We start from the raw sequence: 20201 nt of genomic DNA on the forward strand, positions 1-20201 counted from the left end.
TCTTGGAGTCTTCCCTTCAATTCAGAAAGATAACTCCACCCCCCAGTCATTCAAGCGCCAAACCTTGGTGTCATTCTCTCATGGCAACTCCTCTCTTGCTTTCACACCTTACCCTCAAAAAATATCTGACGGAATCAGACACCTTCAGCACCCATGGCTACACGGCCCCAAGCAGCCGCTGTCTCCTGCCCGGAACCACCAACAGCAGCCTCCCTGGTCTTTGCTTTCCCTCTTTCCCCGCTGTTGTCCCTTCTCCACATGTAGGAGACAGATCCTATTAAAACCTATTTAAATCGGGAGGGGGAAGTATTTTCCAGATGTCCTACAGCCAGCGGCAGAGTGCAGCACGGAAACACGCCCATGACCTCAGATCTTCACGTGTGGAACCCTCTACTATGATGTCTCAGGGTTGCCGCTAAGGCACCTGAAGTCGTTTCATGGAACATGGCCACTTCTTGCCTCACGGGAGCTCCCAACATGGGGGGCGGGGTTCGGTGGGGAAGGGGGTTCGTTCTCCAGACAAGACAGGCCCGGTGAAGCCTGCCGGCGAAGTGTCAGAGCTGAGATCAGAGCCAGATGGGACTCACTCGTGACAGACAAGACCTTCCCCTTAAAAAGAGCAACAATCTTCCGGAGGCCCCCCCAGGCCCAGACTTCAGCAAATGGTGGTTAATGAAAACAGGCATTACAGCTTACCAGTTGGATAAATTATGAAATTTATTTATATTTCACCTTTTAAAAGCCAGAACATAACAAATGTCACTTTCTGGAAAGTCGTCTTATTAGAAATACATGAAGTGCACTTAATACAAGGAACTCAGTTTCTTGGTATCACCAGTGAGACCACCATCATCAGGTCCCGCAAATGAAGGTTTTGTCAAATTTCCCTCTAAACTTAGACTGAGATGAACTTCTTCCAGAAATTACAGTGAAGAAGCTGACCATAACATCGGGGCCCTCCCAAGCAACAGCACATTAGAAAAAGTTACTTTGCCCCCAAAGGGCCCATCTTTGCTGGGCCCTGGGCATGTGCAGCTCTCGCTGGCAGGCAGCGCGAGGCCCACAGTGCAGTGCACAGGCCCAGAGCCCCTTGTCATCTGAAACCTCAGCCACTGACCATAAACAATGTCCATATTCAGACAAGAGGTCTAACAAGGAAAAATGAACCTAAAACCCAGATGCCTTTTGGTGGATCAGAAGCTCTGCTCCTACAGATTAGACAGCGCTTAGCCTCGTATTTATTAATATTCGTGAAACAGTCGAACTTCAAGCTTCCGGAGCTATTAGCAAAGCAAGTTTCCAGTGGACAGTTTCCATTACCGACTGCTCCCAGGAAGTGTGCTGTGCCTTCTGAACAGCGTGTCTTGTCAGAGACAGCAGCGGCAATGCCAGACCTCCCCAACCCCTCTGCTTTAGGAGGCAGGTCTTCACACACCAACTTACGTGTTGAAAACAGTTTTATAAGGAAACCATTCGTGATAGAAAAGCAACACGCAGTTTAATCTAAATTACCAAATAAAAGAACTAGTATCCACTGGAGCGCCCAGACTTCTTATTCATTTGAGGACTCCTTTTTGTGCTTCAAGGACAGGAACATAAGCAGGCTCCCCAACAGAGAAGCAAACATAACCAAGTCATTGGAAAATACTTCATTAGTTTGAAAATCAGAACCAAAAAGCTATGGCCCTCCCACCTCACTTAGGTGACCCTCCTCCCCACTTATGGATAAATGGAGTTTAACTTCCCTAAGCCAGAAACACTTACTTTCACTAAAAATATGTGGTTACACCTTTATCCTAAAAAGGCACCATGCAGGCATTTAAGATTGAACCAGTTACTCCTAAGGGTGTGCAGGAATGGTAGGAAAATATCACTAAGCAAAACTTCCAGCACCAGAGCATGTTAAGTCCAGAACATTCACCCCAACAGGACGTGTGAAATGTCTCCCATGAGGTAACTCCAGCTTCTGGCAGCTGCTGCCAAGGACGAACTAACAGGAACTTGCACAGCACAGAAGGAGCTCCATCACTGATCAGATGCATTATTGCCAGAGCTCACACACCCCGGGGACAAGGAGAGGAGACGCTTGTCTCATCTGTGCTATTCATGACCCAGAAAAGGTCCTGGCTGGCTCAGAGGACCTGAGAGGTCAACATCGAACACGAGGCTCAAATGTGAAACAAGGACAGGTGGAGAAGCTGGGTTCCCTTCCAAAAAGGAGGGAGAGGCTGCAGGACATGGCTGAGGAGCAAGACCAGACATGTGACAAACAGGGTAAACAGTAGGGGAAGAGCCCAAAGGAAAGGAGGGCTCTGATCTGGGGACCTGTTCCCTGTCGGAAGTGACCCTGTCCTAATACCACGGCTCACTTCTAGATCTGTTGTACGTTTAGGTGGAGGAGTCACATGTTTCCCGCTGAGCACGTGATGGAAGCTCTGGAACACGAGCCCCAGCAGAGGCTGCTCACTGGTCGATGATGGAGCGCTGCAGCACCTGGTTCATCATGTCCTCCTCATCCACGTCGTAATCCTACGGGCAAAAAAGACGCTCAGCCTCAGCCAACTGTGCGCAGCTGCAAGAACTCACTTTCAGTCAGAGAAGCAGGGCATGTGAGCGGTGGCTCTGGAGAGGGGCCAGAGGCCAGGGGCCAGCTCCATGGTCTGCGATGCCGGCTGCATGACTCTGGGAAAGTGCTTGATCTCTCTGTGCCTCGGCTGCCTCATCCTGACGATGACCATGATGACGGCTCCCTCAGACGGGAGGGTGGGGACCAGAGAGCACCTGAGTGAAGCCTGGCACAGACCAAGCGTTCAGACCTGGAGCGCTCCGAAGTGAAAGCAGCCTTTTTGATTCAATGAGGCAAAGCTATCTACTTGGGAACTGTATTCATCTTTAACAAAACGACAGTTATTTTGAAGTCTTGAGTTTCAGATACTCTGTTAAGCCGAGAGTAAAATACTCTTTATGACAACTCAGGAAAGAGTCATGCTTTCCTTCTCAGGTCCTGAAACACAGTCATTAAGACTGAATACTAGAGGCCTGACTGGCGGCGCAGTGGTTAAGAATCCGCCTGTTAATGCAGGGGCCACAAGTTCGAGCCCTGATCCGGGAAGATACCACATGCCGCAGAGCAACTAAGCCCGTGCGCCACAACTACTGAGCCTGCGCTCTAGAGCCCGCAAGTCTGAGCCCGCCTGCCACAACTACTGAAGCCTGCACGCCTAGGGCCCGTGCTCCTCAACAAGAGAAGCCACTGCAATGTGAAGCCCATGCACTGCAACGAAGAGTAGCCCCCGTCACCTCAACTAGAGGAAGCCCGAGTGCAGCGATGAAGACTCGATGCAGCAAAAAAACAAACAAAAAAACTGAATACTATTCTAAAATCCGAACTTGACATCTGTATATGCAAATAAAAGGTTTACTTTAAACAGCCGGCCGGATTTGTCTGCCACTACAATGCCAAGACAACAGTGTGCTCTTCAAAACCACTCAGCTCTAGAGAAAGGATATAAACCTGATGACCACACTTGGCTTGTTGGTGTGTTTCGTTTGACCTGAAGTACTTTAAAATAAACTCGGGATACGTCATATGAAATTCTGCATTGCCAGCTTCCTGGGGCTGGGGCGGGGAGGAGCCTGGCAGTGCTGTGCCTGTCTTCCCACACAACAACAATCAGCTGGCGCTGCGGGCTGCACTACCTGAGTCACACACCGCCCAGCTTGCCATTCCTTAGCAGAAGCACTTCCATTACTTGCCTGGTTCCCGTGGGCACCTGAACTTAAGGATCCTAAACCAGGTTCCATAACAGGTAGAAACCACATACCGAAGTGGACAAAAGTTTTGGAAAACATAAAATAAAAGCAAGCTTACTGTATCTCAGTCTAGATGACTGGCCAGTTCATCTTCTTAAATACCACACAGCTGTCATTCCAGGGAGCCCATCACATCAGTGATAAAACTCACCAAGGAGGCCCACAGTTCTCCAGGTAAGAGAAGGGAGGGAGCTGTGCCATCCCCCGGGGGAAGGAGTTAGAGCCCAGGCTCCAGACTCACCACGAAAGTGTCGTAAGAAAACTGGTGCCGGCGCTGGATGTGCTCTATGAAGTTGGCGCTGCGGTAGTTAGGGTCTCCCCAGGGCATCGAGGCACATATCGGACAAACCTTTCAATAAAGAAGCACGGTATCAGGTACTGGATGTCTGAGCTGACATCAGCCCTCTGTGGCCTGTGTCCAGCCACCTTTCTTCCAGGACAGCTTTCCTGACCACCAGTCCAGGGCCTGGTCACATCTTCAAGTGCACATTCACATCCCAGAAGACACCGTCAGTCTCCTACTCGAGTCAAAAGGCTTAGGCCATGATACCACCCATTTTTGATCCCCTACTGAGGTGAGAACACTGTGTCAGCCTAGGAGGAGCCTAGACTACGACCTTCCAACCCAGCACACAAAATGATCTAAAAGCACAAAGAAAACCAAGGAAATGACAGATGAGCAACATCCCAAGGAAGTAAAACACAGCCTTACGTGCTGTTTTTATAAAGTAAATGCTCAGACGAGGGGGCTCAGGCTAAAGGGCCTTCACACAAGAGGTTGATTTGGGCTTTGAAGAGCGGGAGATATTTGGAAAGACAAAGAGTACGTGGCAAGCAGCCAATGAGTCTGGCTAGAATGGAAAATTCAAGGCGAGGGGCAGAGAGGGGGGTGGGGGGAGAAGTAGGCGTAAGTGGTCTGGCTTGACAATGGAACCCCACCATCTACAAGGAAGATATGTGACCAAGGGGGTTGACATGAGATAAATGCAAAATGGTGAAGGAGCCAGGCAGGCGGCTGGCGCTGTGGAGGAGAGCATGATCAGAACCAGAGTCTGGGGAGGAGGAGGCTTCCAAAGCGAAGGGCCGAAACACTGACGTTTAAGGAGTTCTGCAGAAGCAGAGGAGCAGAACAGAGGACCAAGGGCTGAAGGAAGTGAGGCTTCAACAGAGCCAAAATAATCAGAGGGATTTCAAGAAGCCAAAGGAGGGAAAAAAAGGACAAAAAATTAGGTTGCAGTACCAGATACCACAGAGTAGTTTAGCAATATCTATCAAAATTATGAGTGTACTTAACCTTTGACCAAATTAATCCATATCTAAGACTTTATTACTATTCTTTTTTTGTTAGGAAGTGGGATTCACTGATGGGCTTCAGTGAGGAAGGGACAGGGCCAAGGTCTCATGAGTGCCTCTGTCCAGGGGCCAATATTAGGGATGTATTTGACCCCAGAGCCATCTGGGATGAGCCACTTCTCAGCCGCCAGGGCTTCAGATTGATCTGCATTACACTTAGTAAATCCCCACTCCTTGGAGATGCAGATGTCCTGGCGGCCAGGGAACCTGAACTTGGCCCTGCACAGGGCCTCAACCACGTGCTCCTCGTTCTGCAGCTTGGTGTGGATGGGCATGATGACTTCGCCAACGAGGACTCTGGCTACTGTGCCCGAGGGCTTTCCCAAGGCACCCTGTGTACCTACCTGTCTGGAGCCTAGACTGGGGACGGCCTGAGGCCAGACATGAATGTCCACTGGAAAGGGCTGTCTCCAAGGTCCCTTCGGGCAACCCGTACAGGCAACAGGCTGCATACACTACCAAGGAGGCTGCTCTTTGCAGCCATTGCACACCGGGCCCCCACGGAGAAAAGAGCACGGTCGGCTTAACTGGCTGCAGGCTAAGACTTTATTTTTCAGACATACGTAAATATAGGCAAAGGTATGTTAAAATCTATGACAGTCTTTAAAAATGTACTATGAAAAACTTCAGAACTATAGGAAAGTAGATAATAGTTTGATAAACCATCCCTTATCCCCAACACCTAGATTTAAGTTTGGCATACTTACTTCAGCAAAAAATGAAGCATTTAAAAATAAGACACAACAATTCACCCTTAACTGTTTCAGAACAGTCTTAAAAATGTTTCCCTTTACAAATACAGTACTATTTATTATCTCACCCATCGATCAACAATTTTTTTTAGTAGCATTTAATATCCAGTCTTTCATCAAATTTTCTGATACTGTCTGGAAGTAACCTTGACGTTTATCAATAAGGGACCAGTTAAATCATGGTACAGACAAGTAATGGAAAACTGAGAAGCTCATTAAAAAAGAATCAGATCTACATGTACTGATGTGGACAGATGTCAACAACATTGGTTAGTGTGCAGAAATGAGCTGTCACTTGCATCCAAAGGGGGACAAAAGAGGAGGACAGCATGAATCATACACTTGAAAGCTAGAAATGTCTCTGGATGACATAATTTTGTATTTTCCACACACACAGTGGAGCACTACTCAGAGGCCAATGAGCACTCCACAGAGGTGTCTCTGATGCTGTTAAGACAGAACTGGTTTAGGAGCCAGGACACTGGGTTCCAGTACTGGTTCTGCACTAACCAGCTTCACAATGTGGGCAGTCCACTTAGCGTGCGTGGTACGCTGGTTTCTTCACTTATTCACTTCCAGAAATGAGTGCAGGGGAGACAGTGGTAGGAAATGAATTTGAGTAGCTCTATCATTTGACTTAACATCCGTTTTAGTTTTCATAATTACTAAAATAGTTGAGCTTATCTGGCTAACTTTAAAATGGAAAATGGGTAGTGGGGGCAGGTGGTGGTGTCTGTGTATCTCTGTGCCTAAGCTCATTTGCTCTTTCAATTAGTAATTGGTTATTAAGAACCATAACTGAAACATCTTGAAGAAGCAGCTGAAAACTTGGCTTTGGGGTGTTTTTCATAGAACATATCATGCTTAGTGCAGACAAAGAATGTGTACTGAGCAGCTATTCTGGAATCATAGGAAAAGAAAATGTCTGGCCTCAGGCCGTCCTCAGTCTAGGCTCCAGACAGGTACACAGGGTGCCTTGGGAAAGCCCTCGGGCACAGTAGCCAGAGTCCACGTTGGCGAAGTCATCATGCCCATCCACACCAAGCTGCAGAACGAGGAGCACGTGGTTGAGGCCCTGTGCAGGGCCAAGTTCAGGTTCCCTGGCCGCCAGGACATCTGCATCTCCAAGGAGTGGGGATTTACTAAGTGTAATGCAGATCAATCTGAAGCCCTGGCGGCTGAGAAGTGGCGCATCCCAGATGGCTCTGGGATGCGATGGCCATTCCAGATTGGCATCTGCCTCAGAAACCTCAACACTCATCTATGTAATAAAGATACAGATCTCAGAAGGACGGGTATTAGTATCAAATGATGGGGCTGTTTATTTTTGAGAGAAAATAATCAATTCTTTGTGACTGATCTCATGAAAGGCCGGCAGGCATGGTGTGGTGTTTTACTTTTACACTGGGTTTACTTCTATTATACAAAAATGACAAGTGGTAATATAATGCATGTATTACATCCAAACATAAACTAAATTGCAAAAATATACTTGAATAACTGATGGTATAGAGGGAACCAGGAGTCTAGGGGAAGAGGCCACAGTCCACTTCTTATACAAGGAACTGACTACATACAAAGAAACAAATTTTTAAAATTGTAGTGAGGTGACAGAAAACAAGGACTTAAGATCAGCTGGGCCCCTGGATAATGTGATGCCAGCAGTGGACGCTGGACTCTAAAGGGATAAAGGAGAGAACATGGAAGAGACAGCAGCAGCTGACAAACCAAAGCTTGAAGGAAAAGAGAAACTGCAGGCTATATAGAGAAAACAGTGGATCAAATATTCCTCCCACCAATTAGACAGGGAAGACTGGGCATGTCTGAAGGAAAGCAAGTGTTAGGAGCGGGTAGAGAGAAAAGCTGAAGGTGACAGGAGAAACATGGTGGGGAGAGGAAGCCTCAGGAGCAGGGCAAGGCCCTAGTCTCAGTCCTCCGCCTGGATCTGAGGATGCGGGCAGAGAAGAGGCAGACTTGCAAAGGAGCCTTTTCCTCAGCACGAGGGAATGATAAGGACACAGAACGAGGGGTGCACTCTCAAGTGTTCACAGGAACCCGGCGGGAAAGGCAAACAAGCAAAGCAGGATGTCTGTGAGCCATCCCATCTAGAGGGGCCAGCACTATTCAGAGCCAGCCAACTTTTGCCGGAACTTCTAATTTCTCAAATGTAGAGTATCAAGATTGAGAAATCTGCTGATTTTTAAAGTTTGGGGAAATGAAATTGTGTATGGGCCAGACAGGCTGCCAGTCTGTGACCTCAGAGATAGATCAGAGAGCTCCTGAGACAGAACGAACAGAGAAGAAAGGAACACACACCTGGTACTTGGATCTTAGTGAAAAGCAGGACTCACATTATCTGTGGAAAAGATGGGGACAGTTCATGCCAGGAACTTAATGAAAAGAGAGTGCCCAGAATAGCCACCAGACAGTGTGTGTGTGCGCCAGCGGCAATAGGGCCTGGCTGAAAACAGCGTGCTCGCTGGACCAAGCCAGCCCAGTTCCCTAGTTTGGGGAGTTGGGAAAAGCAGAGAGAGGGGGGATTCATCTGTGGAATCTGTCACAGCACAACATTAAGAGTCCAGGGAGCCCAGTGTAAAAAGTAGCTGTACTGACCAGAATTTGGACTTGGCAAGGAGTTCAATAAAGAGAAGATTCAAGGTATTCTCAAACAGACTAGCTGAATCTTAAGATTTAAGACAGAAAAACACAGAGTGCCATCAGGCCTAATTCTACTAGCAAAAGCTCATGCAAATTCTCAAGTCTGTGCACCATCTTTTACAGCAGTGGAGCTGAAGATCTGCTCATAAAACTTGCTACATAGTTCAACAGAAGCAGTGTGAGATAAATGGGAAAACAAACAAAACTATAGAGAAAGTTGTATTAAGACCTAGTCTGTCAATCACATTAAGAGGGAAGGATAACACTGCTGAGATGGACCAAATTCAAACTTTTTTTTTTTAAAGAAAACTACATGTCAGCCTTGATATATAAACTAAATATCAAAGGACTGATAAGCACTTTCCTAATAATTTCATCTACATTCTCTTTCCCCACAACTATGAAGACGCTACTCAAATGGAAAATGGCAGCTTTATGCAGACACCAGGGGATCCAAGTTAACATTACCAACAATGGGAACAACAAACATCACATGACCCGCCTGATGTATACCCGGACGTGTAGCATCCCTGCACGTAATCATGAAGAAACAGACAAACCCAAATTGAAGGGCGTTCTACAAAACAACTGGCCTGTCCTCTTTAAAAATGTCAAGGGCATGAAAGACAAAGAAAAACTGAGGACTAAAGAGACATGACACCTAAATATAACTCACAGATCCAGGATTTGGGGGCCAGGGGAGATGGCTATGAAGGACACTACAATTGTTAAAATTTAAACATGAATTCCAAAGGAGGTATTAGATTGTATCAATGCTACAATTCCTGAATGTGAAAATCAAACTCACAAAAAAATGTGGTTTTCTAAGAAGACATTACTTCTTCTTAGGAGACATGTGCTGAAGTATTTAGGGACAAAGGGTCATGATATCTGTAACTTATTCTCAAATGGTTAGCATAAAATACGTATATAGAGTATGGTTAAGCAAATATGGTAAAAGCTTATTAATCTGTGACTCTAGGTGAAGGGTACATAGAGTTCATTTAACTAACCCTGTAATTTTTCTGTTAAGTTTGACTTTCTTTCCCCATAAAAATTCAAAAAACAACAACAACAAAAACCCACATAACAAAACAAAAAACTCAAAGAGTTACTCTTACCACAGATTTAGTGTCCGTGCTATGGAACAACTTGCAGTGTTCTACAAGTCCTTCTTGATCAAAATTCTTCTCGGGACAGTAAGGACAAGGAAACGTATAACGGTTTGGGACATTTCTGGAAGATGAAAGGCAGGAAAAAAGAAGAAACCTCTCTGTGAGTACCTTTCCGCACAATTTCAATCACTGTACCCTCCCAAAAGGAGCAAAGTTCACTCAATGTGTTATGACAGGGGTTCTGATGATCACTTATGCATCAGGTCAAATGATTTGAAAGTAACAGCTCAGCTAATATTTGAAGTGAACATGAGAGTCCTTCTCCACACCCACCCCAAAACAAAACCTTAGGTCAGCTTTAGCCAGCATAACAATTATACCTCCACTTTCCAAAATTCATGAAGAAAGACGTCCACCTAAGAGAGTGACAGAGTCATTTACCTTGGCTGAAGGGACACATCCTTGGTGGTGGCCTTCACACCTTCCATGATGTAATTCTGGTATTTGGAACAGGTGGCCACATGCGCACGGATCTTGGATAGGAAGAACTTAAGTAGGAAGAATCAGAGCCCACAAGTTAGTCAGGATCTTGTACCCAGTCCAACATAGTCCCAAAGCAAAGGCAAGATGAAAACTAGACCTATATCACCCTGGCAAACAATCTCACCAGACTCCTGGCTATGCTGATGGGACTGAAACTCTGACTGTTGCAGGGTTTCTGTTAATACCAAGCCTGATGTTTTACTTGACCAAACAAGGATATCTGCTTCCACTCTAAAATCACTCTCAGAGAGGTTTGCTTTATTCATGATATGCTCTCTGCTCAGAGGCACTCCAAACCCAGTGAAGTTTTTAAAGTTTTCCACACTAGCACTTAAACTAATCTCCTTACGCAAGCCAAGAACCACATTCCATTATAAGTGCGGCAGAGAAAAGTGATGATTTACGTAAAAGGGATAAAGGCTAGTAATCCTAGTTAAACAATTATATCCTATCACCAGATTGTGATAAATGATCTTACAAAAAAAACCCCAGAATCTGAATTCTATTTCTCTAATAAAATCTAGTCTTTGCAAGATGGAAAGAGAAAAGAAAACCCACAGGAAGAGTGCTTCATCACAGGTGATCTAAAAAGAAAGAAAAAGTGTAAGGAATGAAGAAAGAGGAGGTAAAGGGAAGATAAACATTTTTGGAGGTATAATATAATACAATCACAAAGCATACAGAAATTTTTAAAAACTCATCATGCATACATAAAGAAAGATGAAGGTAACAGGAAACTTTATTTCAGTATACTGAGTTTCTGAAACAAACGAAACTACAAGGAAAAATATGTTTCAGTATTTGAGCTCTGGCTTACCATGATGCTTCTTTCTGTCTTATCTCCAGCTAAAGAACTTGACCTCAAGCTGTCTATCAAAGAGCTCCCAATTAAAAGGGATGGGAAAGAGCCCTACTCAGAACCACAGCCACTGTGTAGCCCTAGTGCTAAATCACTCTGAAAGGAAAGAAATGGTAAGGTATATCCATTTTATGGCTATCCGTATTAAGGTGTTAAAGTAATGAAACTAACATGCGAGGATGTCAAAGTCATTAAGTAAAAAAGTTTTCAAAAGTGAAAAGAACTTGCAGAAGTATATATTATAGTATGATCCTATTTTGTAGAAATCCCACACTTGTGTTCGTCAATGGGCAGAAAAATGTTTTGCAGCCTTCTAAATTGAAGCATTTTTAAAGAGGTAATCTCTGGAGTGGGGAACAAGCCTATATTAGTTTATATTTTTGTGTTGTTTGGAATTAATAAAATCATAATGATTTAAAAACCAATAATGCTGTGTATATCTCTTTGAAAATAAAATGTTGTAACCTGTGCAGTTACAACAGATGTTAAAATAAATATTCTTGACTCTAACATGGTCATACAAAAGAGTATGGATGCATTTCAAATGTTAGATATTGCTATTATAATCAAATGACTTCATATTGACCTTTGCACTACAATTCCTCCTTGCCAAGTGCTAAAAAGTTGAACAAGTTTTATATCTTTAGTAATATACATTATAAAATTTCCCCTCAGGACTTCCCTGGTGTTCCAGTGGTTAAGACTCCGCACTTCCACTGCAGGGGGCGCGGGTTCCATCCCTGGGGTTGGGGAACTAAGATCCTGCATGCCGGGTGGCATGGCCAAAAAAAAAAAGAAAAAGAAAAAAATTCCCCTCAAACTCATTGCAGCAGGTAACTTTGAGTCACTGACTTCATTTTATATTTAAAAAAATTAAGAAATATCATTGTCATTATATTCTAATTAAAACTGTGCATGCTGCTTTGGGAAAATAGGTCTTCTGTAGGAAAAAACTGGGACAACTGATTTCTATGGCTTTCAAAGCTAAACTATGTAATATACTAAACCAATTTTTAAAGGAAAAAAAACCCCACCACAACCAATTAAGGTTACCAAAATGCAACAGCACAGCCACTGCCACAGATAACCAGCATGCACACGTGCTGTTAGTCACTTAGTCACGTTCTAACTTCAGAAACAACGTGGCAACAGATCTACATTTTACCCATCTTATAGAAAGACACTGACTCTTCCGTTTTACTTCCACATACATTTTTACGGCAGCCATGGCAAGAAGTCTCTGTGCTCTCAATCTGCCGCTCGAGCTCCACGGCTCGGACGCCAGGTGCCAGAGTGCTGCGACACACCCCACAGACAGGCTTCTTCGGCTTCAGACATTCCTGCAGGCATGCAGAGCAAAAGCTAGAACAAGACATACAGAGAACCTGCGTCATGCATCGTGGAGACAAGACAACAAAAATGGATAAACTTTTAAAATGACATCAATGAATAAAAAACAACTTGCTCCCTGCTCTTGATTCAAATACTGAGTCCTTCTGGGCAAGAAAAAGGGGGGAAGGGTGTTCCTTGCAACGAACACACAGGTCCAGCAACAGAAATAAATGCAAACTCCCACGACATGGCAGAAGGTGCTACGGCACAGTCTTCAGACCTCAGCCCCTGCCGCTGAGGGATCTTGGTGGGATCTCCTGAACTTCAGTTTCTCCTCTGTGAAGTGGAGATCATAGTACCTACTTCTAGGATTGTTGGGAGGGTGGATTGATTATGCATAGCACACTCTAACTACAGTGCCTAGCACATATGAAATGCACCACAAACAGACGCGGCTATCACTAGAGGTGAATGCAAAGCACTATGGAAACACAAAGTCAAGAGCAACAGTTGTGACCCAAGAAGGACAGAGCTGGTAAGACTTCAGAGGCAGCATCCGCGAAAGAGCCTTAAAAGAAAGAGTTCAGTGGTACAGGAGGGGAAGAATATTCCAGGCCCTTAGACTTAGACTTTTATTTCCTCAGATGCATCGTGAGTGTTTAACACCTTTCCTCATAAGCAGTAGGGAGCCAGGTGTTTAAAACAAGGTAGCAACCAGACCAAATTCAAGTTTTAGAAAAATAACTCTGGCGTTATCATGAACAATAGAGTTGTCGGCTTTAAAAATTTTTTAGATGAGGAAAGACGAGAAAAGACTTGATGTAGAAACCAAACAGATGGCCAAAGGCAAGAAACCGCGAGGCAATAAAGAAGTCAGGAAATGATTCAGGGGTAGAATCAGTAGGACTTGGTAATTTACTGAATTTGGAAAAGCAAAGAAGTCAAAGATGACCAACTTTCTGTCCGAAGCCTAGACAGGTGGTGATACTCAGATACGGTACAGAGAAAGAAGGAATGATAAGACATGAAAATACCCTGGCTACATACTCAACCTGACAGACAAGATAACAAAATCTGCCAGGAAGAACTCAGGACATATAATCAAAGGTAATTTGTGCATCTGACCATTTTTTACTGTCTCTAAAAATTTTCTTCCTTTTTGTTATTTAGCTAGATGTTAAATGCTGCTAGACAAAATTCTAAACCAGGATGGGAGAAGGTGAGCGGGTCTAATGATTCACAACCAAGGGCACAGTGGTGAACTAAACAAAGTCCCTGTCATCATGATGCTTATATTCCAGAGTAGAGGAAAACACAAGTGTTAATTTCAGATAGTGATTAAATATATGAAGGAAATAAAACAAGGCAAAGAGATCAGCTGCGGGGGAAGGGGATCACAGAAAGCTTCTTTAAGGGGGTAACAGTTGAGCTGAGACCTAAAATTATGAGGAGAGCCGCACAGACGTGGATGAAAAGAGTTCCACAGAGATGACACCAAGTGCAAAGCGGGAACCAAAAGGTAGAAGGGAAGGTCTCTGAGGCCATGATGTGGTAGACCACGGGGAGAGGATAAGTGATGAGGTTAAAGAGGCAGATGGGGCCTTATGGCCATCATTTGTTGTACCTCTTCTCAAAGGCAGGTCAATAGAGTAACCCAAGAGAGCACAGAAGATCCCAGAGAGCATAATGAAATCAAACCCAGCTTGTAGATAAAAGCGGCTCAAAGCCTCCCTTCAAGCATACACCGAGATTCAGCTCAGAGATCAATGTTCACAAGCCACTCTGTGACTGAGTCATGCCCGACGAACAAGCCTGCTTTTAAATGGCCCCTGTATCTTGGACTGGCTTTTAGTTTCCATTTCCTATTTATGGGCCTTTTTCTAGTTCAGTCTTCTAGATGCTCCACTTCCTGTTATAATGCTACTTAGAAAATCCTTCTCTTGGGCACCCAGCCACCTGCCATTCTCCAGCTGTACTCCACTAAGTTGGAGGGGGATGTAAAATTCAGGGCTTGAAATAAAGTTTTATAAAAATTCAATGCCCCACGCAGCCGGAGCTGCAGTGATGCTCACTTCCAAGCACAAAAGTTAGCAAAAATCAACCAGGCAGAGCAGAAAGCACTTGGCTGGAGCTAAGGGAGACTTGGCTGCCCTCACAGAGGTGTAGCCATCTGTCTTCAATCAGCACTGAACTGATGAACACACGGAGCTAGTATGGTGAGTATAGAAAAGAGCCAAGGTTTGAATCCCAGTACTGCCCCCTGACCTCTGACCTAGGAAAGGTCCATCTGGCTCAAGGAAACCTCAAATTTTGCTGCTCTTCAGTTGGCAAATTGTGCTGGGTCAATTCTCTTTATAAATGTTAATTGTAAATGAAATCCACTGAATTAATCCAAAATTAGGTAAACATAATAAGGAGGACTGATCCAAGGAAAGGAGGACTCAACGAGAAAGCTACCTAGGCTCCTCTTCAACTTTCACAAAGTATGCTTCCACCACTAATTTCTTAGTTCATTCGTTCCTTACTTGATCACTCCCCCTGCCCCCACCCCAGGTTTGATCTCTATAATACCTTCCCATCGCACAATGAGTTTTGACAAAAGTTTGAGCATTAGTAGTACTTATTTATCATCAGTTCACTGCACTGTGAACTCCATGGGCAGAATCACCTTGTTCCCTACTGTGTCCCCAAATCTGGCACATAGTGAGCACACAAATATTTTAGCCAGTTGAACATAAGATTGGAAGATGGTTGCTCAGACACTACGTTGGGCACCTGGGACAGAAAGAGGCGCAAAACAGACATGATCACTGCCCTCGTGATCTCTAAGTTTTGCTCTGTGCAAGGTAGGAGAAAGAAACCCCAGGAAAGAAGCAGAGAGATAATTTAAATGGGGATGGTGACAAGGGAGATAACTTAAACTGGGACTTGAAGTCTGGAAAGGATCTGGGATAGTGACGGGGGAGGTGCAAATGGGGCAAGAAGAGTTCCAGGCTAATTGAACTGCAAACAGGAACAGCCTGAAGCTAGAAAGAGCTTGGTGCACTTGAAGAAGCAAAAAGCAGTCAGTGTGCCTGAAGAGCCCTTGCCAGGTGCCAACTGTTCTCTGAACTGGCAAACAGACACCTGCAGTCCATCTGGGGAGAGTAGACAATGGTGAACCTGCCCTAAGTGAGCCTCAGTGCCCTCACCCGCAAGATGGCCTCCAACCCTCTTCCCCTGCAGGAGTGCTGCAGAAATAAGAATGCCCATGAGGTCCAGTAGGTGCCTATTGTGCCTACTGACCAACAGAGGGGTCCTAAGACCAATACCAAGATGATGCCCGTGACGAGCACTGGGGAAGGCCACAGAGGAAAATCCAACTCCCAGTAGCAAGAGGAAGGTAGCCACATTCTCTACAGTTCTTTCAACTTAAGCGTCTGATGTGTGTCTGATGGAGCAAGGCTTAGATTCAAATCCAGCCAACCTCAAAGCACCTACCCCAGAACCTGTACTGGACATTTTCACACACATCTCCTTTAGTCGTTATAAGCAGTCTATTAGCAATATGGAGGCTTTCTAATTTCAAATACAGTGCAACAAACCTCGTACCCAAGTAGGAATGCTAACAATCCCTATCTGCCAACTCCCCACCTCTTTCACAGTGAAGGGCAGACTGGTCAGATCTACATCAAGACTTCCCTTTTGTTCTTTTGGTCTAGTCCGGCGTTTCCCCAACTGTAGTGAACATTAGCATTACTTGGCACAGCTGGACACATGACGCCATACACAGTGTACTTCAGGGGCCACGTACAGACTATTTAAGGGAAACTGGCTCCCCAAGAGCCGACTTTAGACTCTACCAAACCCCCAGCAGGGTGCGACTCCACCATCGCGCGTGGGAAGGAGCCTGGCAGGCTGCCTGTAACACAGCAGGCGCTCAACAGAAGAGCGGGATACTTGGGTGTAAGCAGGGCGGAAGAGAAGACCACCCCGCCAACTTCCACGGGCCTCCAGGAACTCCATGTCCTCTCGCTCCCGCCTCGAGACCCTCCCTGCCGAGGCCTCGCTCCTCGGCTCCATTTTCCTCCCAGTCAGGCGCCCCCCCGACGGGCCCCTGACCCTCCACTTACACGTGTCCACAGGGCACCTGCACTGGCTTCTCGTACACCTCTAGGCAGACGGGACACGTGAAGCGGCCCAGGGGGTCGGCCTCCGCCGCGGGCCCTGCCAGCTGCGAACCACCATCACGGTCCTGCAGTTGCGCCGCCATCTTGCCGCCGCTGAGCGCAGGGCAACGGCGGCCTAGAAGGAGGAGCCCGAGGGGAGGAGCTAGGGGCGTGGTTTATGGAACGTGCGTCGGGCTGGGGGCGGGGCTAGCGGGTGGGCCGCGCCTCCTGGCCTCTCTGACGGGAGGGAGGGAGGGAGGGAGGGAAATCTGGAAAATGTGGAGCCAGATCCAGAGACTGGCTTTGTGGAACAGGCTTTGTGCTTCAGCCACTGTTTCCCAAATTTAAATAGTTACTACTATTACTTAATATTTACTTATGCACTATTACTGAATCTTTCTCTTCAATCGAGTTGTTCTTTCTTTAAACTTCAGCAAACAAATTTTAAAGGGAGATCTGTTATCACTCCCAAGCTACAAATAGAAAATCAGTATCACATTTCTACAGGACACTGGAAAAATACAATGGAAACAATACAATCTTATAAAGTCATGCTGGATACTGTTGCCGCTGAAAAGGGGGATTAAACATGATTAGAGAGGTGCTGAAGACAGACTACCACCACACTGAGACTTCCTAGTGAAAGCAGAAGTAATCTCTATCTCCCTTAGAGTCAAACTATTTAAAATTGTGTCCACATGCCTCCTGGCCATGGGGTCCAGCTCCAGCTCTGTATAAGATGGGGAGCCTCGGGTTTGAAGAGAGAGACTAAACCTCAGTCTTGAAAGGAGCAGGCCTAGAACCCAGATGTTTTGAATCTCAAATTTCTCCACTTTTCACTGCACCAAATTGGCTCTTGCATATAGCCCACTTAACAAAAGCTACATCTTTTTAAAAGGCAGGCTCTGCTAACAAGTCTGTGTGGTTTTCTTAACCAGGAAAGTCAATGATCAATTAAACTCCACCCCGAAAGGCCACAAAGCCCTCACAGTAAGGAGTCTGCACAGGACAAATAAACCATGTTTACTAAGCCAGATAAATTGAATGCAAATTTGCGCCTCATTTGTCCCATTCTCAGTCCTCTGGGTTGATTTTGCTTGACCTGCTGGCAGCAGGAGGATTATTTTTAGCTTGCCATGTGGGCATCTTTTCACAAACGAATAACCTGGCGGGCAGGCAGCAACCCTAGAGGGCCAATGCTTACGTTTTACCATTTCTTTTTCTTGTTCCTATGCCAGGCACCTGTGCATCTGACCTCTTCCCAGCCAAAAGTGCCCTTTCTCCTCTCCAGGGATGGGGGTGCTTTAGTGGGGGCAGAGGTGTGTTGTGGGTATTTTTAAGCCTTTGTGTTGGCTTTGTAGCTGCCACCAGACCCTGTGCTGAGAGCGGGGAAGACGGTGAGGGCAGGGAAGTCCCAGACCCGGGCTTCAAATCCACTGAGTGCCTCCAGTTTGGGCTCTTGAAATGAACTTTCCATGAGCTCGTACACTTAGTCACAGAGACAGGAGGACAGGATTGAAATAATACTATATTAATAGTGAACTTTTTGTATGCTTATTATTCTAAGCACTTTACATGAATGAATCCTCAGAGCAAGCTATGACTTAGGTTCTACTACTCACATTTTACAACTATGCAAATCGAAGTACAGAGAGATTAAATTACCTTTTAGCACAGATGGAAAACCGGAGTCAGGATTTGAACCCATGCAGTCTGGCTTTGGTACCTGTGCATTTAAGAGTGCCAGTCGTTCTCAAGCTCTTACGTGCATCAGAGTCACCCGGAGGGCTTCTGAAAACAAGAGTTGCTGGGGCAGACCCCCAGAGTTCCTGATTCAGCAGGTCAGTAAATCTAGGGTGTGGCCTGAGGATTTGCATTTCTAACATTTTTTCCAGGTGATGCAGCCACTGCTGGACAGGACTGTACTTTGAGAACCACTAACCTACATTATACGCCCCCCCTCCCCGGCCCCCAACCCCAGCCCCAGTCAATGCTGAGACTAGACTATATGTGCAATATCCCTTCCTATTTTTTCTGGGCATTCTCCGTGAAAATGTCCCCACTCTCCCTTTCTTAGCTTGCAAATGTATTGCCAGCCCTCCTCATTCCCCACAATCACACTGGCTGTTTTTCAAAAACAATCAACCTAATAATGTGTGTCAAATGAATGGATCTTTCTCCTCCCATTTTCCCTTAATGTTCTTGAGGAAAATGTTTCCCACAATCATCTCTTCCTCTTTAGTTTTTGGCAGCCTCTCTCAGATGGCCTACATCATCTAAGACCCTCTTGGGGTTCTGATGAGAGCCTGGAGTGGGGAAGGGTCCTGCTCAAAGGCTTCGCAAACTTGATTTTTACTGCCAAGGGAGACTCATTCATTCAGGCAACAAAGAGTCCCTGTGGGCCTACTGTGTGCTGGGCCCTCTGGTGCCGGGGATATGGTGTGAGGGAGAAAGACATGGTCTCTAATAGGCAGTGAGGTAGGTGGGTGGCGACAGATGGTTTAAAAAATTATTCAACTAAATAGTGATCCTAAGGAAAATCAATGGGAAATCTGCTCCTGTAATCTTCTGTTATGCCATGATCCAGTCCCGCCATGCCCACACTTCTTGCCCACAGAAACTGTGACATAGTGTGTGTTGCTTAAGCTGCTAAGCTTGTGGTCTTTTGTTATACAGCAACGGATAACTAATACAACCTCTTCGTGGGCGATTTGCCTATAATTATCCAATTTACAAGAGCACACATCTTTTGATTTATCTTTTCTATTTTTAGGACTTTCTCCCACAGACCTGCATCATCCAAAACTGTGGCTATTTACATTTAAAAATTTAAATTAAAAAACAAAATTAAATATTCAATTCTTCAGGCTCACTAGTCATATTTTTAGAGCTCAATAGCCCACGTAGCTAGTGGTTACATACTGGACACAGCAGATAGAGGACATTTCCGTCATCACAGAAAGTTCTGTGGATGGTGCTGCTATAGACCAACTCACACTGACATGTAGGAAAGATACATACACACAAATGCCCAGGACAGCATTGGTCATAATAGCAAAGTGATTAATACAACAGATACAATTACTGGTATGTTAACTCCATGAGGAAAGGGATTTTTGCCCATTTTGTTTACTACTGTATATTCAGCTTCTGAAACAGTACCTAGAGCATGGTAGGTAACTCCATAAGTATTTGTTAAATGAATATACAGCTGATAAGGAATGATGTTTGAAATATAGTTTTGATTAAAATAACACCAGGATGCTGAGTAATGCAACTAATATGTGTATATGTTTGTGTATGATGAATAGATGTCTCTGGGAGGTAGGGTGACCAACTATCCCAATTTGCCTGGGGCTGAGGGGTTTCCCAGGATGTGAGGCTTTCAGTGCTAAAGCTGGGAAAGTCCCAGGCAGAGCAGGATGAGTTGATTACCCTACTGGAAGGATTCCAGAGAATCCAGTACAAGTGGCTATTATCAGGAAGTGAAACTGAGGGCCTGGGGCCTAGGTTCTGGGCCTGGAGCAAGACTTACTTGTCATTCTCTTCCCTATTGTATTGTCTAAACTTTTCTATCAAGTTCATGCATTACTTTTTAAGTAAAAAAATAAACAATGGTGCATTAGGC

General features: G+C 45.3%; 1 protein-coding gene and 1 non-coding gene across 2 annotated transcripts; both read right to left on the reverse strand.

The window, feature by feature from the left end:
* Nucleotides 1–699: 699 nt before the first annotated feature.
* On the reverse strand, nucleotides 700–16714 carry RNF114 (ring finger protein 114). Its single transcript, XM_059897560.1, has 6 exons — nucleotides 16538–16714; nucleotides 12305–12455; nucleotides 10133–10239; nucleotides 9698–9812; nucleotides 4055–4162; nucleotides 700–2529 (listed from the first exon to the last, which is right to left on the reverse strand). The coding sequence occupies exons 1-6, from the start codon at nucleotides 16675–16677 to the stop codon at nucleotides 2464–2466; spliced, it is 687 nt and encodes a 228-aa protein (XP_059753543.1). The 5' UTR covers nucleotides 16678–16714; the 3' UTR covers nucleotides 700–2463.
* LOC132350104 (small nucleolar RNA SNORA70) lies at nucleotides 5569–5703 on the reverse strand. The gene has a single exon (XR_009497852.1). It is a non-coding gene; the product is annotated as a small nucleolar RNA SNORA70 (small nucleolar RNA).
* Nucleotides 16715–20201: the final 3487 nt, after the last annotated feature.

This window comes from Balaenoptera ricei, chromosome 15 (genome assembly GCF_028023285.1).
Source record: "Balaenoptera ricei isolate mBalRic1 chromosome 15, mBalRic1.hap2, whole genome shotgun sequence".
Classification (NCBI taxonomy): Eukaryota; Metazoa; Chordata; class Mammalia; order Artiodactyla; family Balaenopteridae; genus Balaenoptera; species Balaenoptera ricei.